At 37.0% G+C, this 19,163-nt stretch overlaps 1 protein-coding gene across 2 annotated transcripts in view; it reads right to left on the reverse strand.

Annotated features, from left to right (window-relative positions):
* The window catches only part of PLCL2 (phospholipase C like 2), a 97,485-nt gene that overhangs the window by 37,501 nt on the left and 40,821 nt on the right, over positions 1-19,163 (reverse strand). For both annotated transcript variants that reach the window (XM_050311760.1, XM_050311765.1), the window contains 2 exons: positions 4,773-7,259; positions 1,171-1,374 (listed from right to left, as the gene is read on the reverse strand). In XM_050311760.1, coding sequence (XP_050167717.1) covers positions 1,171-1,374; positions 4,773-7,259 — 2,691 coding nt within the window. The remainder of the gene's footprint in view (positions 1-1,170; positions 1,375-4,772; positions 7,260-19,163) is intronic.

Consider the following 19,163-nt stretch of genomic DNA (forward strand, 5'->3'; position numbering starts at 1 on the left):
TCTGTAAGGCACCACTAAGAGGATATACCACTATATCCTTCTAACTGTGCTACTATTTCAATCAAATTCTGTTGTATTTACAGCTTCACTGAACTATACAAACTCTGTCTAAATTGCTAATTATCAATGAGTGCTTTTTGGACTTTAGTATAGCATAGTTCTAAAGCTACTTTTTCTTTAACAAACAGTTTACAATATATATATGAAACTGGGCTACTGGTTTCTTTTCCTCTATTTTCATTCTTTAAATGGCGAGTGACTTGGGCCTACCAGGTGGGGTTTCTCATTTTAGTGCACAAGATTAATGTAAAATTATCCTACAAACATTTACTTATTATCAGATGATATATTAAATGAAAGAAATGATATATTAAATAAATGAATAAATAATCAATTACTCTGTGCCAGATTACTTCAGTGGAAGTAAGGAGGACATTTCAAATCACACTCATCTGGATTTTTTTCCACATTTCAAATTAATGCAAGGCTGATGTAAATCATTATTTATCACTGAATTAGTTCTTCCTTCCTCCCTTCTTGCAACATGTTTAATTTCTAGTCTCTAAAGACAGAATTTACATATTTACTGAAGTATAAGGGCTGAAGTTAACATTACAGCTACTTACATATGGAAAAATGCCTAATCAAATGAGATCTGTAAGAAGAGATAGAAAAGGAAAATAAAAATGCATGTGTAGCATTTTACACTTTGAGGTGCTTATAAAACTAAAATACCTAAAAGCAGTGCCTGACACTTTTTTATTCCCTGTTGAGTCAAAGCCAAAATAAATCAAGGTCCACAAAGTGGAAAATGTAGCATTAGCAAATTAACATAAGGTGTTTATAGATACACAATAGGTTTCTAGTTACTGCAAAACTGGTAAATTAATACATCCTCTTCATGGTAAATCCTCTTGATTATAACCACTTTGCTTTCTGAAGTGTACAGACACGTGTTCATATGCAGTATATTAATCTCTCTGTTCTACTCTGTATGAAAACACTATCAATTGCTGTACATTCCTGGGAATAACTTTCAAGTACACGTACTGAAGCACGAAATAGGAAGTCACAGGTTAAAATGACTTTTCAAAACAGGTATGGTAGTGGATATTAGATATATTTTTTTTAAAGTCTTTCAAATAGCATATTAGACAAAGAACTACTCACCATTTCATATGCTGTTACAATCTTTTTCAAGACCTCTGGAACAATCCCTTGGAGCTCCATAGTCGGATACTGATCACTGAGATTCAGTACTACCAAAGGTGTATTATCAGGCCCAACCAAGTGCATAGACACTGCCAAAATGCACTGCATAAGATTTGCTACAGGAGAGAGGCCACATAATTCTTTGAATGAAACTACTGCATTCTGCAAAAAGGAAAGAAAGAGTTTCCTTTATAGTCAAATATGAAATTTAAAGTCTCATTCTCTCAGGATAAAATACTTTAATGTTACTACAATGTGGAATTACCACAGCTTTTCCCTGAAGAACTGTCAGTTTTCCAAAGCAACCAATATTGCACGTATATTTTTAAAATATGTTAAAAATTCAAACAATTCAATACATGCCGTAGAAAAAACCATCTATTTAGAACAAGTGTATCAGCTCCCTATCACTGCTAAAATTAACCATGCAAATAAACAGTTTCTAAAACATACTGGTTAGATATTTTGAAAAATTCTATGACATTTCAAAAACATTTTTTAAATGCCACCAAGAGAAACAAAATATTAGATGCTGAATGTCCCAATTAAGCAAAGTGAAGTGGAAGGAATTCAGCACATTTGTAACTTTAAACATACCTGAACTACAGTCCAGACGTGCTGTGGATCTGTTGGCTCCCATTTGGTGTGATTCACAAACCCAGCACTCCATTATCGATGTATTCCTATCATAGAATCACACTTAAGTGAATTTTTAAGGTACTTTAATAAAAAATACCAATTTTGTACCTTTCCCTAAGATTTATCACAGTTACATTTTATATTCAGTATGGTAGAATGTAAAACCATATGTTTAAGCTTGGAGAAAATTTACAGTATTAGAAATACAATGGGACTCCAAGTAGCCACTGAAGTTCCATGGTGCAAATATTGTCAGCACTGTATTGAATTTAGGATTTTTGTACCAATTGGGAGCTGGTGATCTATGGCAGGTCTGGAGTTTGTGTTCCTGTAGGAAACAAAAACAAAAATATGGTATATTTAAGTTACAAATGTGCTCAGTGTTCCTTTCTCTCATGTCATACCCAAGCAGGGTATCTGACAGAGATTTTCATTTTAATTTAAAGCCCTTTTCACACTGCTGGCATGGTAATACTCATTTGTGGACATGTCTCCTAGAAAGACATAACACCAACCTTAATGCAAACGGGAATCAAATGTGAAATATTTTGCTGTCCCTTTATCAGAAAAATACTGAAGCAGACTTCAAAATATGCACATATAACATATTCATGCAAAACTATGTGAACACTAAATTGCATCTAGCACAGTCACTTACACTGTACTTGAAGTAAATGTTTAATAGCATCTAGTAAATGTTCAGGAAACATAAACTACTTTTATTAACTGGACTACACCTTAATGACACAATAATTACATAGCTGAAAAGACAGACATCGGGAAGTCCATTCAAACGTATTTTGTTTGAGATAAGTATTATGAGTAAGACATTATGAAAAACAGTTTTACAGAGAGGTTAATGAGGACCAGGGAATGTATATATTCACTAATGGTAGGCAGGACAGGAATACCATATGCTACTACTACAACCCTTGCCTTTGCACTTCTCTATATGCAGAGACCATTCCTCATACTGTTGAATAATTTAAACATGTAACATCACATTCTGTTTAATCACTCATGTTATACTTTTATCAGTGATTAATATGTAGCAGCAAATTATGACATGAGCTTTTGTCACAGAAACATAGGAACAAAAGGAACAAAAAGGCTATTTGTATACAGATTTAGAGAACATATTAAACTCACTGTTACACACTTTCCTTTTGTCTCTTCTTCCATCTTATATTAAAGAAACACAAACCAATCAACTTTGCCCTTTTATAATCCGGTTTGTGGTAATATTATTTCTGCATCATAGATATCATAACAATTTATAATGTAAAATTTCAGTAATATAGAAATTAAACAAACCTCACATTCCCTGTTATAAGCTGATACTTACTTTACCTGAGTGGTTTATTTACTTTTATTAGCTGTAAAACCTTAGTTACACAGGTTACAACCCTAAATTGTGCACATTATATAATCTGTTAAAGTCTAAAATACCTTCTTGACAGCATTTTGAGAGATGATATTGATAAATTTAGTTGATAGCACATCTTTCAAACTGACAGAATAAAATACATAGAATACCTTTTAATATCTCATGTTCAAAGAAACCACACTGTAGAGTCTGTTTTCAATTACATCATTATACTGTGCATATTGCAGCGTGCACAGTAAACAGTTTGAAGTAGCTACACAAAACTGCATGTTTTCACTGATTTCTCAAGTCAGCTCTTCCTTAAAAACTGTCTTAAAATACAGTATCCTTTACATGACAGAATTCTAGCCTTCAATAGTTTAACTACAGGTAAAGTTCACCTTATATGCAGCCTGTAACATGAAACAAGTCAAAATACCATTCCCGTATTTTTTAATTATTTTTCAGTATCGAAATTTTATATACCAAGTGGAAAGGGAGAGCTTCATAATGATGTACTAATTGCTTCTTTCATATGAAGAAAAATTAGTTTTAGAATTGTATTACTATTAAAATCTGTTTAATGTAAGATTATTCAAGAAGAAAATTTATCTTATATGCCTTTCAAATCCAGAATTAAGACTCAGATATTTTCTTTAATCAGTTTCTCCTTAACACTGCCTAAGAGCAAGAGGATTTAACAGGTCACTTCATTTGAAATTACTATGCTTAATTTTACTGATCACTGCTAGTATTCCATCAGAAATTCATAGATAGTTAAAAGCTTTATTAAATGGAACACAACTTTACAATTCAACTTTAATCTATTTCTAAAAGGGGTTGTTTACCTGGAATCTTTACTGGAATCTACAAATAATAGATCTTTTGAAGTGAGATCTCTTGGCTTCCACAAAACCAAGCACCTCAGCCTGTACTTTTTACTGAAATTCAATGTGTTTACTAATACATGACCTTTAAGGTAAGAACAATTTCTTCTAGAAGATGCCTTCTAATACCTTAGTGCTAAATCTATGTATTTCTAACATATTACAAGGAAGAATCATGGAAAGCAAATGGGTCTTTCTGAAAGCACTGCCTCCTATTTGTGAATAAAGAAAAATCATCAGTGAAACTATGCTAAATACACTTGGACATACAAGAAGGTCTCTAATAAACAGTAAAGTATTCTTTTTCTATCTGCTGTATTTTCCTCCTGCATTTATACTTAAGTTTTAAAAACTAAAATACTGACACACATTCTTCTAATGTATTTCTAATATTCCTTCAAAGGCATAGGACAAGTCAACATCATTGAGCTGAGTTCTAACGCTGGAGTCACATTTCCAGTTCACATTCAACAAAATACCCATGTGCATTCAAGGTCTCATCAGCAGACAGTTTACCTAAAAGGCTGCTTTGACATAATCCACTTGTAAAGCTGTTCAGAATCAGACTCAAATAGCATAACTTACAACACTCTTAAAAGCATATATTCGATACGCATCATAATACAAAGACACATATAAGAACCAGTAAATTCATTATCGAACCGTACCTGCATATTTTCTCTCAAATCCGTAGCATCCCGAATAGGTTGGAGGGCATTCTTGAACACTTCATCTATTGTTTTAATCCATAATGTTCTCATAGAAGCATATTCCCTTGATTTCTTGCCCTTCCTCACAGAGAGGCCCCGCTTATGAGGTTTCCCACCACCCCTTCTATTAGTAATGGCCACATGCACAAACAAGGAAGCATGTGCTAAACTTTCACCAGTCAAAGACTGCAGAGGGACGTGCCGGTAACCAGTCTGTAGACACTCAAAGGGAATAGTGTATTGCCCGATAAACTCGTCCCCAATGTAATCATCATCCAGTACTACAAAACGCACCATAGCTAGTTCTGGCAAATTTATTTGAAATTCAAAGCTTTCATCAAAAATTGGATTATCCCCGTTCTGATGCATAGTTTTCGTCCTTTGCTCTGCACAGTCAGCAGGGATTCCATGTATTTCGACATAGACATAAGGATCCACGACATCACCTTTGGCACCTGATCCTTTGGGTTTAGGGAAGTTTTGCCCACTAATGATTTTAATATGAAGCAGCTGAGGCGAAACTCCAGGCACGGTGTCTTTAGTATTTGCGCTAAAGAAGGATACTTCTTCTCTCATGATAGCAGGACGAAGGACATAGCCACAGTTTCCATTTTGTCGAAACCAGCCAATGTTAAGGTCCATCATTAAGCCAGGTGTTTGAAAGTTCATTGCTACTATCTGACAACCACATTTCCAAAAGTCCTGGGGATTCATATTACTAGAGTCAATCCTCATAGGACTGGGGAAAACCCTTGCAAGAAAACGCTTGTTATAATTTACAAAGTCTCCTGGGTTTTCGTTGGCATATTTGCTAGCAAGCACTTCATTAAAAGAGCACACTTCCCAGTACTTCTGGAGCTGAAATGAAACTTGAAACTCTTTGAACTGAACCGATTTACATATGCTTACCAATTCAGAGAGATCTTTGCAGAGCTGAAATCGTTTCCCAGTCATTGAGTTTTGCTGTTCTACCCCCTCTTTTGCCACTCTCTGTGACATTTCTGCTCCTTCATCTTCATCTGTAACATCTCCCTCCAGTCCAGAACAACTAGCAGAAAGCTTCTTTGCTTTGATTAGAATTTTCCCTTTAAGTGATTCGGGTGATGGAAGATAAGTCTCTTCAATGTTTGGAGACTGTGTATGCAGTTTGTCCCCCAGAATTTTCTTCATATGTTGTACCATCACTTTCTGCTGCTTAATGGAACAATGATTTTCTAAACACAAAATAAGAGGGTATTCTGAAGCAAAAAATGCATACTTGTTAATAATGTCAATCACACTACGGAAGACAATCTGTGATGTCATCGTATGCCCTGTGTAAATCACTGGCTCGTTATCCGGACCATCCCATACATCCAGTTCAACACTTCGACAACCCATTTTTAGAGCACGAATGTAACCTGTGATGTCAGAAGGCCCTCGAAACTGATCCTCGATCAAGTATGTATTATGAGATGAATTTATAAAATAATGAGACAAGGGTTGTTTCATATCTTGGCAAACTTTTTTATGCTCTGGATCAAATATGTGGCAGTCTGGTGAAGTAAGGTAATTCGTAAACCCATCTATAGAAAGACAACCCTTTTCCTGGCCCTCTTTGGCTGGCTCATATTTCTGAATAATTTCAAGGCTTATTTCTTCTGTGACCTGTGCCATACCCTGTTCTGCTTCTAAAAACATCATGAGATCCTTGGTATCTAGAAATTCTTTATTGCTTGAAAATTGAACTAACAGAAAATAGATTTCAGGTCTGGTACAAAGCTCATGAAAAACTTCAATAAACTCTTCTTTTGTTACTTCAGTACCAGTTTTTTCCCTGGATCTATGTAACTCCTTGAATTTTAGTTCAATTTTGTTAGTTTTTAAACCAGGATTTAAGTCTTTTATAAACTGTACAGCATTACATAGGGGTATATGTCCCAAATTATCTACATCTGATTCACTGAACATTTGTGAAAGCCATGAAGTCCGCATATTATCTTGAGTACTTCCTATCATATCTAGAGTATGTTTTCCATAGGAAATCAGGTACCTTAAGCCAGTAACCCAGATATTTGCAACATCTGCTGAGTTAGCAACAAGATCTAGCGTCTCGTAGTTTTCTCCATATATAATTGAAAATGCACAGTCTTCTGATATCTGGTCGTATATTCCATTGCTGCGAAAAATATCCGTATTTTTCCCTGTTCTTACTTCTTTGATTGATTTAATATCAATCTTTGCTTTCTCAGAATCCTTTTTCGAAGGTTCCCAGCGCAGAGACTGCATATCCGCATCCAAAAGAAAGTATCGGTGATACACCCTGGAGTTGGATCGAATCTTTCTGAGCTCAGAGCCTTCAACCATCGCGTTTATACAGTCGCTTGCACTGCTGATCTTCTTCTCTGTCGGCATGCTGCTAAAGGACACAGTCTTCTTCCGTTCTCGCTTTTGTTTCGTACCATCCTAGTAAACACGAAGAGGGGAGGGAAACAAAACATCTCTCAGTATGATTTTGCTCAACATTGAAATAGGTTTCATAAAGTAGTTCAGTAAGGTCTGTGCAATGACAAATAAGATAGAAATTCTTACTAGAATCACCACAATCAAAATACTAATAACAGCTTAATATTTGTTCTTGATTAAATAAATAATCTTCCAGTCTTTTTTTAAAATGTTTTTTAGGAGAACAAAATTTAAAAAGCAAGTTATAAATGCTAATGAAACAATAATGTTGTATTATTGCCTATATGTACATGCATTTTATTTTATGAGTAATATCCTACTTACAGAGGCAACAGGTTCTACAGTCAAGGGAGTAGGAAGTAAGCTTTCCTCCAAGTCCTTATAGATACTTGCTGAACTTGTCAGTACAGAATATAATATTTTGATACCATTTAATGCTGACAGGGTATATTAAAACACAATTAACTGCATAAAATCCACAGGACATGGTCCTAATCTAAGCATACAAGACGTTAACAGCACTTATTATGCACAGCTCCCTTCACTGCTGCACCCATGTGTGCTCTTCCCACAGATCGCCCACAGCACTCACACATGCACCTCACTCCTTTACTAGGAAACTATCCATGATAGTCTAAAGAAGCTGCACAGAAACACAAGGGACTGGACTCGAGCAGATGTAATTCACTGTAATTCTGAGTTTCAGAAAACACAACAGTGACTCAAGAGGGAACTTCTGAGAGGATTAAACTGTTTCCAAAGAACCAGTGTATCATTAGAAATAAATTGAATGGAAGAGCTGGTCAGGAAGGGAAGCAGAAGTGATTTACCTTTGGTCTTAAAAAAATGAGGTAACTTGGAGGTCTTACTTTAATAGAGGAACTTTGGGTATACAAGGATATATAAGTCTAAAAGAAATTCATTTAGCTACCTCTATTTCTTGTTTGTATTAATTCAAACAAGTGCAAATAAATCAGTAACACATGACTTAAGTACAATCAATTCCATAAGAACTGAATTTAAGAAACCTGTGTGCTTTCATTATTTGCATTTTCTGAGACTGAAAAATGCTGTGGGTTTTCTTTTTTTTTGTCTTGACGACCCAACTCTCAGTCTGAAATAATACTTCCATTAAATAATCTTTTTACATTAGATATCCTAATTAGAGCACAGCTCAAAAAATTACTTTTCAAGCTTTATAAAAAAACCAATGTTGATATTCCCTCCAACAGTTTTCTATTTGAAGTATGTTCCAGTGCAAATCAGCACTGCTTGTATGGCAGAAAGGAAAGTGAAAGAAAACCTTTAACGATTGCTACGCTGAACAGATGTTCAAATAAAAACCATCCATTACAAAATGCATTTACAGTTCAGGGCATATGTGTTGTATGTTTAATTTCATCAATTTAAAAATGCAGAATCCTGGTTTTGTCATTTAATTTATAAGCATTCAAAAAGCCATACATTGAAAACAATGATTAGTAAAGTGAGCAGACTTAATATTCGCTGTTCCGTGTTTGAGAAAATTAATCAACCATACAATTCTTGCACTTTTAATGACAGTAGAATACAAATTCTCAAGAGACCAGTAAAAGCAAATAACCCTGTAGAAGACTGTTTTATTTCTAACTGCAGATCAAACACCTGCAATGGATACTGCACAGGGTTGACTCTCAGAATCTCATTACATGTAATTTGGGCATATGGATTGTTTTCAAACAAAAGCAAATTTCCTTTAAAAAAAAATCAAATGTGATTTTTGTTGACAAAGGTTTTTGTTTTGTTTTAAGCCTAGCCTCTTGTCTGGCTACCTATCTACATCTCCTAACCTGAAAAAGTGGCAAGGGTTCCCACAGAAATGAGCAATGATGTTCCCTGTCTGGTATTTCAGGGCTTGGAATGAAGCATTTTTTAATTCCTTAATGCTCCAGATTTATCACTCACAGGAATGAAATACCTTTCTCAAACTGTTTGGTGAGAGATAGCTGACAGATAACCTTCTGACACCAAAACCATCAAGGCCTAGAAAGTATTACCTTGACTAATCATGATCAGAAGAAAGGTCCATGCCTTTCTCTGTGGTCACGACTGTACCTGATCCAAGACACTGAACTGCAAAGGAAAAATAAAATCTTCCATTTCTCGATGCCATCTGATGTAAAGCAGTCCATCTCAAAGCGACCCCAATCTCAGTGCTAGTTTCCAAAACACTGAATAGGAGTTTATGCATGTGGATTAGAGGAGTAATTCAATCCACCACCTGCAAGATCATTTGGCTTGCCTGCCAGATGAATTTGAAGCCAGTTCACAGTATTCTGCATTTCTGCAGGGTGAAGCAGTCTAGCCACTCAGTTTATTTATATAAAGCCTGCAGCACAGTGTAAATGACCGTGAAGACATTCTGAGCTCCAGAACACCCTTCATAAGTTTTTGCTTGTCCAGAGATCAATGACCCCAAGCTACCAGATTGCCTGTGCAAGTCCCCATCCTGACAGAGGCATGGCAGTCGTGATCAGTCTGTATAAACAGAACTTAAAGGATAATTTACCAAAAACATTGGTGAGAATTATTTGCCTGTCTGAATTACCCACCTGTCTGAAAAGAAACAGAGAAGAAACTCTCACTCATAAGCTGAGAATGCAATTGCACAGAGCGCACACAAACTGTGTGAAACAAGTTGGTGAGCCACAGGGATACAGTCTGGCATGGAGAAGGAGACAGATATATTGTGTTCTACGATGTGGAAAATTTCACCCTTACAGTTGGGTGGCATCCATGAAATGGGTCAGGTCTCTCACAGCCTTAGGTGTGGTGTGCCTTGAATCAAAAAGACTGGCCCATCAGAAAACTGTTATATGTCTGAATGAACACGTGATTTTTCGGCATTCATGAGACTTACAGTGCTCTTGCTGATCAAGATGTTTGAAGTGACACTGACTCAAGGGTGCAGATGCACAATTCTGTCCAAGGAGGCAGCTACAATTTTTGTGCTAAAACAACTTTCAGTCATTCTAGGATCTCTCACACAAGGAAGATTATGTCAATCTTCAAATTATAACATGTACTGGCATTTTAACAGGACTTGCCCTAAAGACAGTCTGTGCTTCAGAGGACTCTAATCACTGAAATCAGAATGACCACCTCATCAATACATTTCCTAACACTGGGTTCCACAGCCAAGGTCACCTGCAAGAAGTTTTGCGGAACAGACCAGAAAACACATAAAACCGTTTTGAAACATTGCTCATAAGTACTACAAGCAACTACACAGAGTTTAGTTTATCCAGGAGTTCCTAGCAACAGAAAGAAAAGCATCTAGCAGTTTAAAAACCAGAAATAATCCCAGCTGTCATTTGTGGCACTTAAGAGACAGAGACAGCTGGAGAAAACAGATTAAAAGAACAAACAGGGAAGAATATCTCCATGATAACTTTATTCCCCTCAAGGTACCGACAAAGAAATAGTTGAGTGACTAAGACAGCACTATCTCCAAAACAGAATTCTGGAAACAACAGAGAATCTTGAGTCAGACACTGGGAGAGATACATCATCCCTGAATTGCAAAGCTTTTAATTTATGCAATTCTAAGGTAAAATTACTTAAAAAGCAATTCAAATAACCACTGGTACTTACAGGGACAGCAGTGGAGTTCAAACAGCAATCTGATAACTTAATAAACCAGGATGACAGAGGAAAACAATGACTAGTATAAGGTTTGTAAACATCTACTAAAGGGAAGGAAACAGAGAATGAACTTTATGACCTGTAAGTGTCCAAATGAATCATGCCCCAGAAGCAGTACTTCAAAAAAAACATTCAAACATGGATTTGCCAAGATGTTTAGGTACAGCTTGGTCCGATGGAATTTAGAACACTTACAGCTGGAGGCGGAGGTTTGCCAGCTAAGTGTGGGGCTGCAACCTGAGCACAGTGCAGGACAGTCCTTCCACCTGTCAATACAGGATGATCCTCCCACTCACTAATGGAAAGTCTGAAGGCGAGTGCCTGCGATTCTGCCTCTCTCTCTCCATGACTAAAGCAGCCACCTGCAGCTTTGATGAGGTAGTGTTGCTAACTAGGACTGGAAGATCAATGCCTCTACCTGCATTTAGCCCAACAAGGTACTCTTTGAGACAGAGGACTTTAAAAAGAACAGACAACGGTAACAAGAGGAAGTGTCACAATGACACATTTTTAGAGCACTCATCTGGCATCTGGGAAGTGAAAGTCCCTGATGTCATTGCTCCATAAAAAACATTCCACCTGGTGACCCTGAATGCAAAATATACCGACAGTCCATGTAGCAGGGACGTGAACCCTGAATTTTACCTTCTCAGAGGAATACCCACCTCCCCAGGTGCCAGGTCCTGCTGCTACTTGCTTATGCTCTAACCGTAAAAAATTTCCATTTTTTTTTTATACACCAGAGGTTAATCGAAATGTGGAAGGCAGCTCCATCCTAGTCTTGAGAGCATGTGGCTGAGCATTTGAAGATCCCCAGGCAGAGGGACTTGAGCCCAGTCACTTCATGAGGAGGTGAGTGCTCTGCCAACCAAGCAAACCCAAGGAACGGAGCACAAAACACCCCCTCACCCCGTCACAACTGCAGCACCTCAGTGCATGTTTTTTGATTGTTAATGGCTGAGCTTTGACAACCTGTGAGAAAACTCACACACTCTGAGGCAATGATGGCACACAGTCTACGGGAGCCACAGCCCCAAGAATGCCTATTTAATTTATCGCAAAAAGGCTTAGAAACAAGATAAATGTGAGCCATTCAGCCTAGCAAAAATGGCAATGTCCATACATATGTGTGGTAACAAGGCTGCAAGTATGTACAGTGTCTCAAAAGCTTTTAAATAAATCAGTTGGCTTTTTTTTTTGCATATAAGTTCTGAATTAAGTGACAAGTTTGTGAATCTGAGGGCTAGTGTTGTGCCAATACTTTGAGCAATTACTGGTAAGTGAGAACACAAGCCATGCCTAAGTTTGGTTAATTTTAATTTTTTTTTTTAAATTACACCATTATTTCATGTCATATAGTGTAAAGGCCATTTTAGATGTAATTTAATGTATATCTGCAGCCAACAGTTGCAGTACAATTCACTGCTTTATGATAACAGGCAGCCTAATGATCTTCATGATGAACACAGAGTGAACTACTCTTCTGACATGATATAACCCATTGATGACTTGCTTTTATAGTGGATGTGATGCTTAAGTAGCCAATTTGAGTACAAAAACTGCCTGTCTTCAACAAATGCAATTCAGCAACAACTGCAAAATTACCTAGCTTAACAACATGATGTATAACAAGCCTATTTCAGGAAGTGGTTAGTTAAAAAAATAATTGAAACTTCATTTATTTAATTAAGATTCCTACGCATTTTCCTTCAGAACCTCGCAAAACAAAAACTTGAATTTTACAGATTTTCTTCACACCTCAGAAAGCATTCAGGTGTGTCTATGTATAGTTAGGTCTACTCAAAGGTAAAAAAACCACAGATATTTGAAGTCAGTAGTTTAAAATATTCAATTTCCAAATGCATTTTGTTAAAAATATTATAATATCTGTAATTTGGTTTTTTCCAAGGCTTAACCTGTGGTTTTAGAGATATAAATGCAGGCACAGAACAGCAAATTAGTTACATATGCAACATAAATATCAAATTATCCTTATGTTTATAAATATTTTTATCACAAAAATATTTAGGGTTTTCTTGGAAAAAATACCTGTAACTGAAACAGCAATAGTAAACAGGATCGCTAATTTTTGCAAACGCACACAAACCCCCTCATATTATGCATAATTTACCAATGTACATCTGCCAACACGTTCCAGAACATAACATGCAGCATTGTAAGAGGCTAAGCAAGTTTTTGTGTGAACGAGCCGGTAGAAAAAAGGAAGGAAAATAGCAGGTAACTCAAATCAGCAATGTTTCATCTTTGTTACACAAAATTTAGCATTTCTTTTAAAAGTTACATGCAGTTAGAGGCAGACTGAGAGTCTTCTCTGGAAGAGGGTGGGCGAAAAAAGGGAGAAGAGGGAGCAAAAGAGAGAAGGTGGTGCAGGAAAGGCATTTCACCATTAGGAGCCATGTCCCAGAAGACAGGAGCTCTATGTCCTCAATGCACCCTCTCTCAGCCTAATTCTCCTGGAATCAACAACTCAGCAGACGAATCTGCTGACAGCCACCACTCAGCCTCGTTCCTCCAGCCAAGCATCTCCATTCTCTCTAGTCAGTACCTTTTAATTTGCCATTACTAGAGGGTTCTTACTAACACAGTGACCCAGATTCACTAAAAGGCACGTAACTTTGTAATGCTTTAGCACAGCAGTCCAAAGCTTCCAGAGCATGTGAAAGCCAAAACAAGAAAAAAACTCTCCAAGTAATTAGCGGTTCAGCTGACAGGATCCCAAGCACTTCAGAAATGGCACACGTTAAATCACACTGTGTACAATAGTTTCTGAATGGAACTGTAGCCGCTGTTTAACTGTACACAGCACCAAGCAGTTCTATTTAAGACAAAGTAGAGTCCTCAACTGAAATAACAGCCATTTGGGAGGATTCAAAACATCAGCTATTTGGAAAACACAGGGCCTCCTACTTGTTGTGAATCACTATATTTGTGCTCAGCATTTAAATATTTCTCCGAATTGGTATTCACGACATATCTGTTCTTTGCAGACATTTTTAAAGAGAATTTTATTTTTCCAATGTGTGGTAGGTTGACCCCAGCCAGATCCAGTTACACAATGTTATAAATAACAATGAGAAGGAAAGAAAAATATGAAGATTAGTTGCACAAATAACAATTCTTCCTCCTTTTTCTTTTTTCCCCTCATCTTTTTTTTTTACTAAAGGAATTCTGTGCTTAAAGGAATATGGACACAGGGGTAAGCCTTAGTTCAATAGTCAAAAACTACCTATATTATTTCAGATGGGAAAATTGCATGGTTCATGATACAGTTAAACCAATTCCTTCTTCAAAACATTAATTTTCTGTCCTGTCTCTTCCTCCTCCTGTCTCAGCTGCATCTCCATTCTCCCCACTCCAGCTCCTCAGGCCCTCATTAGCACCTGTCTGAACACAGTAAATTAATTTACCTCACTACCTCAGGAAACAAAAAATCTATTTTCTTCCAAATTAGTCCTGCAATTTTAGTACACTGAAACAATTTGCCATTTGATCAGCTAAGTATCAGAGCTGGTTCAAAATAACCACTAGAAACAGGGAACTGATTAAAAATAGGAGGAAAGAAAAGAATCACTCATTTTTACCAAGAAATTAATTCAATTAAAATGACTGCAGTTGAAACTGTTCTGTTGATCTTACATGACCTGACAAGAGCTCTTTATGTCATTACGTTAGTGGTAGACTTTACAGTGCTGGGTTAACAGCTGGATCTAAAGGTCTTTTCCAACACATTTCCTTTTTCTATTAGGTAAAACAAAATCTCCTATCTTGGTCCACCTCATAGAATGTACATCAACAATTTCATAAAACATAATAAACATAACGGCAAGATATTGGTAATGCCAACAGAATAAAATAACAGAATTAGGGTTCTCAGGTTCTTGGGCCCATTTGGCTCTGCCTCATTTCAAGAAAACAGACACCAGAAAATTCACGACTATGATATGACAGTATCACTTCCACACTACATATTAGAAAGGGCAGCAAAAAATGGTAGCCTGTGTTGGTCTTGCTGCTTTTATAGTAGGCAATTTAATTCAAAGACTGTGATGAGCAAGGAAATAACAGGTTATGCTTTTGTAAATACAGTATAGACTAAGGCTTTCTTTGAGACTCTCCTGTTTATTTAATCATTTGATCAGTTTACCAGGAGTATAAAGAAACCACTACTTAATTTTTTTTGTACGTTGGTGTCTTCAGAGAATCACAGAATATGCCGATTTGGAAGGGACTCAAAAAGATCATCGAGTCCAACTCTTAGCCCTGCACAGGACCACCTCCAAGAGTGCCTGAGAGTATCATCCAAACACTTCTTGAATTCTGTCAGGCTTCCCTGGGTAGCCTGTTCCTGTGCCCAACCACTCTCTAGGTGAAGAACCTTTTTCTAATATCCAACCTTAACCTTCCCTGACACAATTTCAGGCCATTCCTTGGGTTCTGTCACTGCTCATCACAGAGAAGAGATCAGTGCCTGCCCCTCCTCTTCCCCTCATGAGGAAGCTGTAACTGCAGTAAGGTCTCTTCTCAGTCTTCTCTTCTAGAGGCTAAACAGACCAAGTGTCCTCAGCTGCTCCTCATACAGCTTCCCCTCAAGGCTCCTGACCATCTTCACTGCCCTCCTTTGGACTCTCTCCAACAGCTTAATGTCTTCATTATATTGTGGTGCCCAAAACTGCACACAGTATTCAAGGTGAAGCCACCCCAGTGCAGAGCAGAGCGGGACAATCCCCTTCCTTGACCGGCTGGTGATGCTTTGCCTGATGCCCCTTCAGACATGGTTGGCCCTCCTGGCTGCCAGGGCACTGCTGACTCAGAGTCAACTTGCCCTCAACCAGGACCCCCAGGCCCCTTTCCATGGCACTGCTTTCCGGCATCTCATTCCCCAACATGTACAAACATCGAGAGTTGCCACATCCCAGGTGCAGAACCTGGCACTGTCGAATTCTCTAATGAATTCTTAAATATCCTTAGATCCTTCAACATTCAAGTACTCCCCCAGTATGTCACAGGGGAGCTTTCCTTGATCCTCTGCTACAATCCACTTCTTCCACCAAGACTCCCAAGACATCCACATGCATGATGCTGCTTGATCCGCCACTTCTCACTCAGTTCTTACATAAATCCACTCTACAATTTTTTCCAAAGAAAGGAAACAATCTCATATTGCTTATTCTGCTGAAAATAATAAAGGAGCTGTAACTACTTTTACTATGCTTAACGTTGACCTGAATTTTTGAAAAGTCCAGAGTTACTAGGGCTTCTCCACTCTGCAGTTTCACGATGCTATGTTTCATGCTGCCTTCTAGCAGCAACTACTATAACTTACAGAAACATAGGTATGTTTACAAAGCAATGCACATCATGAGAGAACTTCAAGGCCAGGCTGGATGGGGCAACCTGGTCTAGTGGAAGGTATCCCTGGCCATGGCAGGCAGAGGGGTTGAAACTAGATGATCCTTAAGCTAGGATTCTCTAATTTTATAACATAATTTTGTAATATAATTACATTATAATATACACATTATAATTATATATCAATATGTTATATTATATAGTAGATAATATATCTGAATATTACAATACAGTACCAAAAATGAAATACAAATACCATTGAGGAATTCTTTCATATGTAATTATGTCTGCATATTTATGAAATCAAAATGAAGTGGCATTTGGTTTCAGGGGTTAATTTACAATATAGATGAGTAGGGGAAAAGGGAAAAACAGTCTGATCTCAAAAGAAAATAAATAAGAAGCATTTAAGGAAACTACTCAGACTGCTGTGAGCACTGAGAGAGCCAAAGCCTGAGTTATCCTTGGCATGAACATCTCAGTTCTTAGTCTTTCTGAGTCAGTTACAGTTCAGGCTTCTGGGTAAAATTTCCAATGGAGCAAAAGAGGTATCTCGATTTTCAAACTCAATAAAAGCAAAACATGTATATCTCAGATCAAAACAACTAATATTTTAACCCAAATTCATATAAACTACAATCATTATTTATGAAAACCAGCAATTAATATGTACTGTTTAGTCTTAAACTGAGAAAACTGCACTGACAGAAAGCTGTTAAAAATTACTTGGTGCCATGAAAAGAATTTCAGCCCTAGATAAGTAAGTAGAAAGTATTTCAGGCTCCTAATTTCTCACATACTTAAGAAATTATATCTAAACTATGCCAAACAGACGATTTTAACTACTATAAACTTCTGTTTATTATAACCATTTATTTTTCAGCCATCAATTATCAGAAAAAGTAATAATAGTTACATATGCTTTCAGCTTGAACAATAACTGATGATGACAAAGCTGACACTCTACATGAAGGTACTGAAGGATTTGAACATGCATATTGGCTCAACAGGTTTCACTGTGGCTCAGGAGTGAAGAAGGCTCTGAGTCTTCACTGCCATCCCTAAAACCACAAGATGCTCTTCCTGCATACATGCACATCCATTTAAGCTCTCAGCATTTTCATTTTCAGTTCTACAATAACGTTTTAAATACCCAAATGTTATAGCTACAATGCACTTTCAGAAGCATTTTAATCAAGAAGACCTATCAACAAGATTTAATAAGCAGAATATCACAGCAATCAGTCTGAAGTTGAATATCAGATTTTTTCAAGTATTCATAGCTGCATGTCAGTCCCACTGTTAGAAAGCACAGCATTTTTCCATTTCTTGTTTCAGTCATAAACAACAATTTTACTGAATTGGCAAAATAAGTAACACAGCTGTCAGGCTTTAAAGCAAAAATACAGCATGTGGGTGATTTCAAAATATAACAGAATAGCTGCATTTAAGATTTTTGTAATTTCAGATGCAGGTCTGCAGACAGCTGCTTCACTTCTCCAGCATTGCAGAGGAAAGATAAGCCAATGGCATGACCAGCAAGAGGGGAAAGTGAGCACTGGCTCAAGCCTCCCTACCCTTTTCCCACTCCTGTTGGTAAAGCCTTCCCAGCAGCTTTTCCAGGATTTCCCACAAATCTAAACTGTTGGTTTTGGTTTGGTTTGGTTCGGTTGGTTGGGTTTTTTACCAACATTCCTACCTAGCAGGCCGAGACACTATGCTATTCGATTCACAACAAACCACCCGGCAAAAACAAGCTTGTAGAGCATCTTAGGATGTCATTACAAGTATATACTCCATGAAGTTACATGTATTTAAATACTATAAAAAACCAAAGGACACCTCATTCCATGCAGGCAAGATTCATATTTTTTCCATGCTGCAAATGTAGCCAACAAATGAAAATAATTGTGTTTGTTATGAATGACTAATGTAGTTGGAAAGCAGAAAAGTACATTATCTCTCCTCTACTGTGAGAAATATGATAACTACATGATAATCCCTTAACTGTCAACAACTCTTGCTCACGAAAAATAAACAGCAGATTGACCATGAATGTGTTATATAATTTAAAGGACTGGCTTTTTCACACATCCTTACAGGGCATCCCACCCAACCTCTCAGCACAAGGTTACTACTAAATCACACATTTCACTTTCACTGATGTCGCAAAATGTTCACCTCCACCTGTACTGTCAATTCATGTGTTTTGTCCAAATTTCAATCCAAATGTCATCTCCTCACTTGGAAAGTTCCTGGTGTTCTTTTGTGTTCCTTCCTGTCGCTAGGTGTTTTCCAGAGAACAACATGGAAGTAAAAATATCACCTAAAGGTTATTTTATGCAAGTCAAACTTTCATGCTTAAGAATAATAAAATATAAAAGGTTTTTTTCATTCTAAAACCTATCATTACCTCTGCCCTGAAGCTTTCTATTCATCAACTGATCTGCTTTATTCCAGTGATTGATGAATGGTGTCTTCAGATTTGCTTCTTGACTAATGGTAATTGGATGAACAAATTTCACAAGATAACTTCACAAGCTGAATTGTTCTCCTTTTGTGGTTTGAGGTAAGTTCCTTTTTGTCAATTAGGAGAGTGACTATTATCAACAGTCAATGCCATGAAGAGTTCATGTACATAATTCAGTATTAAATTATGTTAAAAAGTTTGAATTTTTAAAACCCTCCTACTTCCTAAACAAATACTATCTTGTAAATTCTTCTTGGAGTTGCTACTCTAGCCTGATTATTTAGATGGTAATTATAATTAAACAGTGATAACTAGCTGTTGAATTTCAAGCAGATCACTTCCTATGAATTGGATAAAAAAATACTTATTAGGTTATCACT

The sequence above is a fragment of the Myiozetetes cayanensis genome, unplaced genomic scaffold, assembly GCF_022539395.1.
Source record: "Myiozetetes cayanensis isolate MyiCay16 unplaced genomic scaffold, myiCay2020 scf1, whole genome shotgun sequence".
Lineage (NCBI taxonomy): Eukaryota > Metazoa > Chordata > Aves > Passeriformes > Tyrannidae > Myiozetetes > Myiozetetes cayanensis.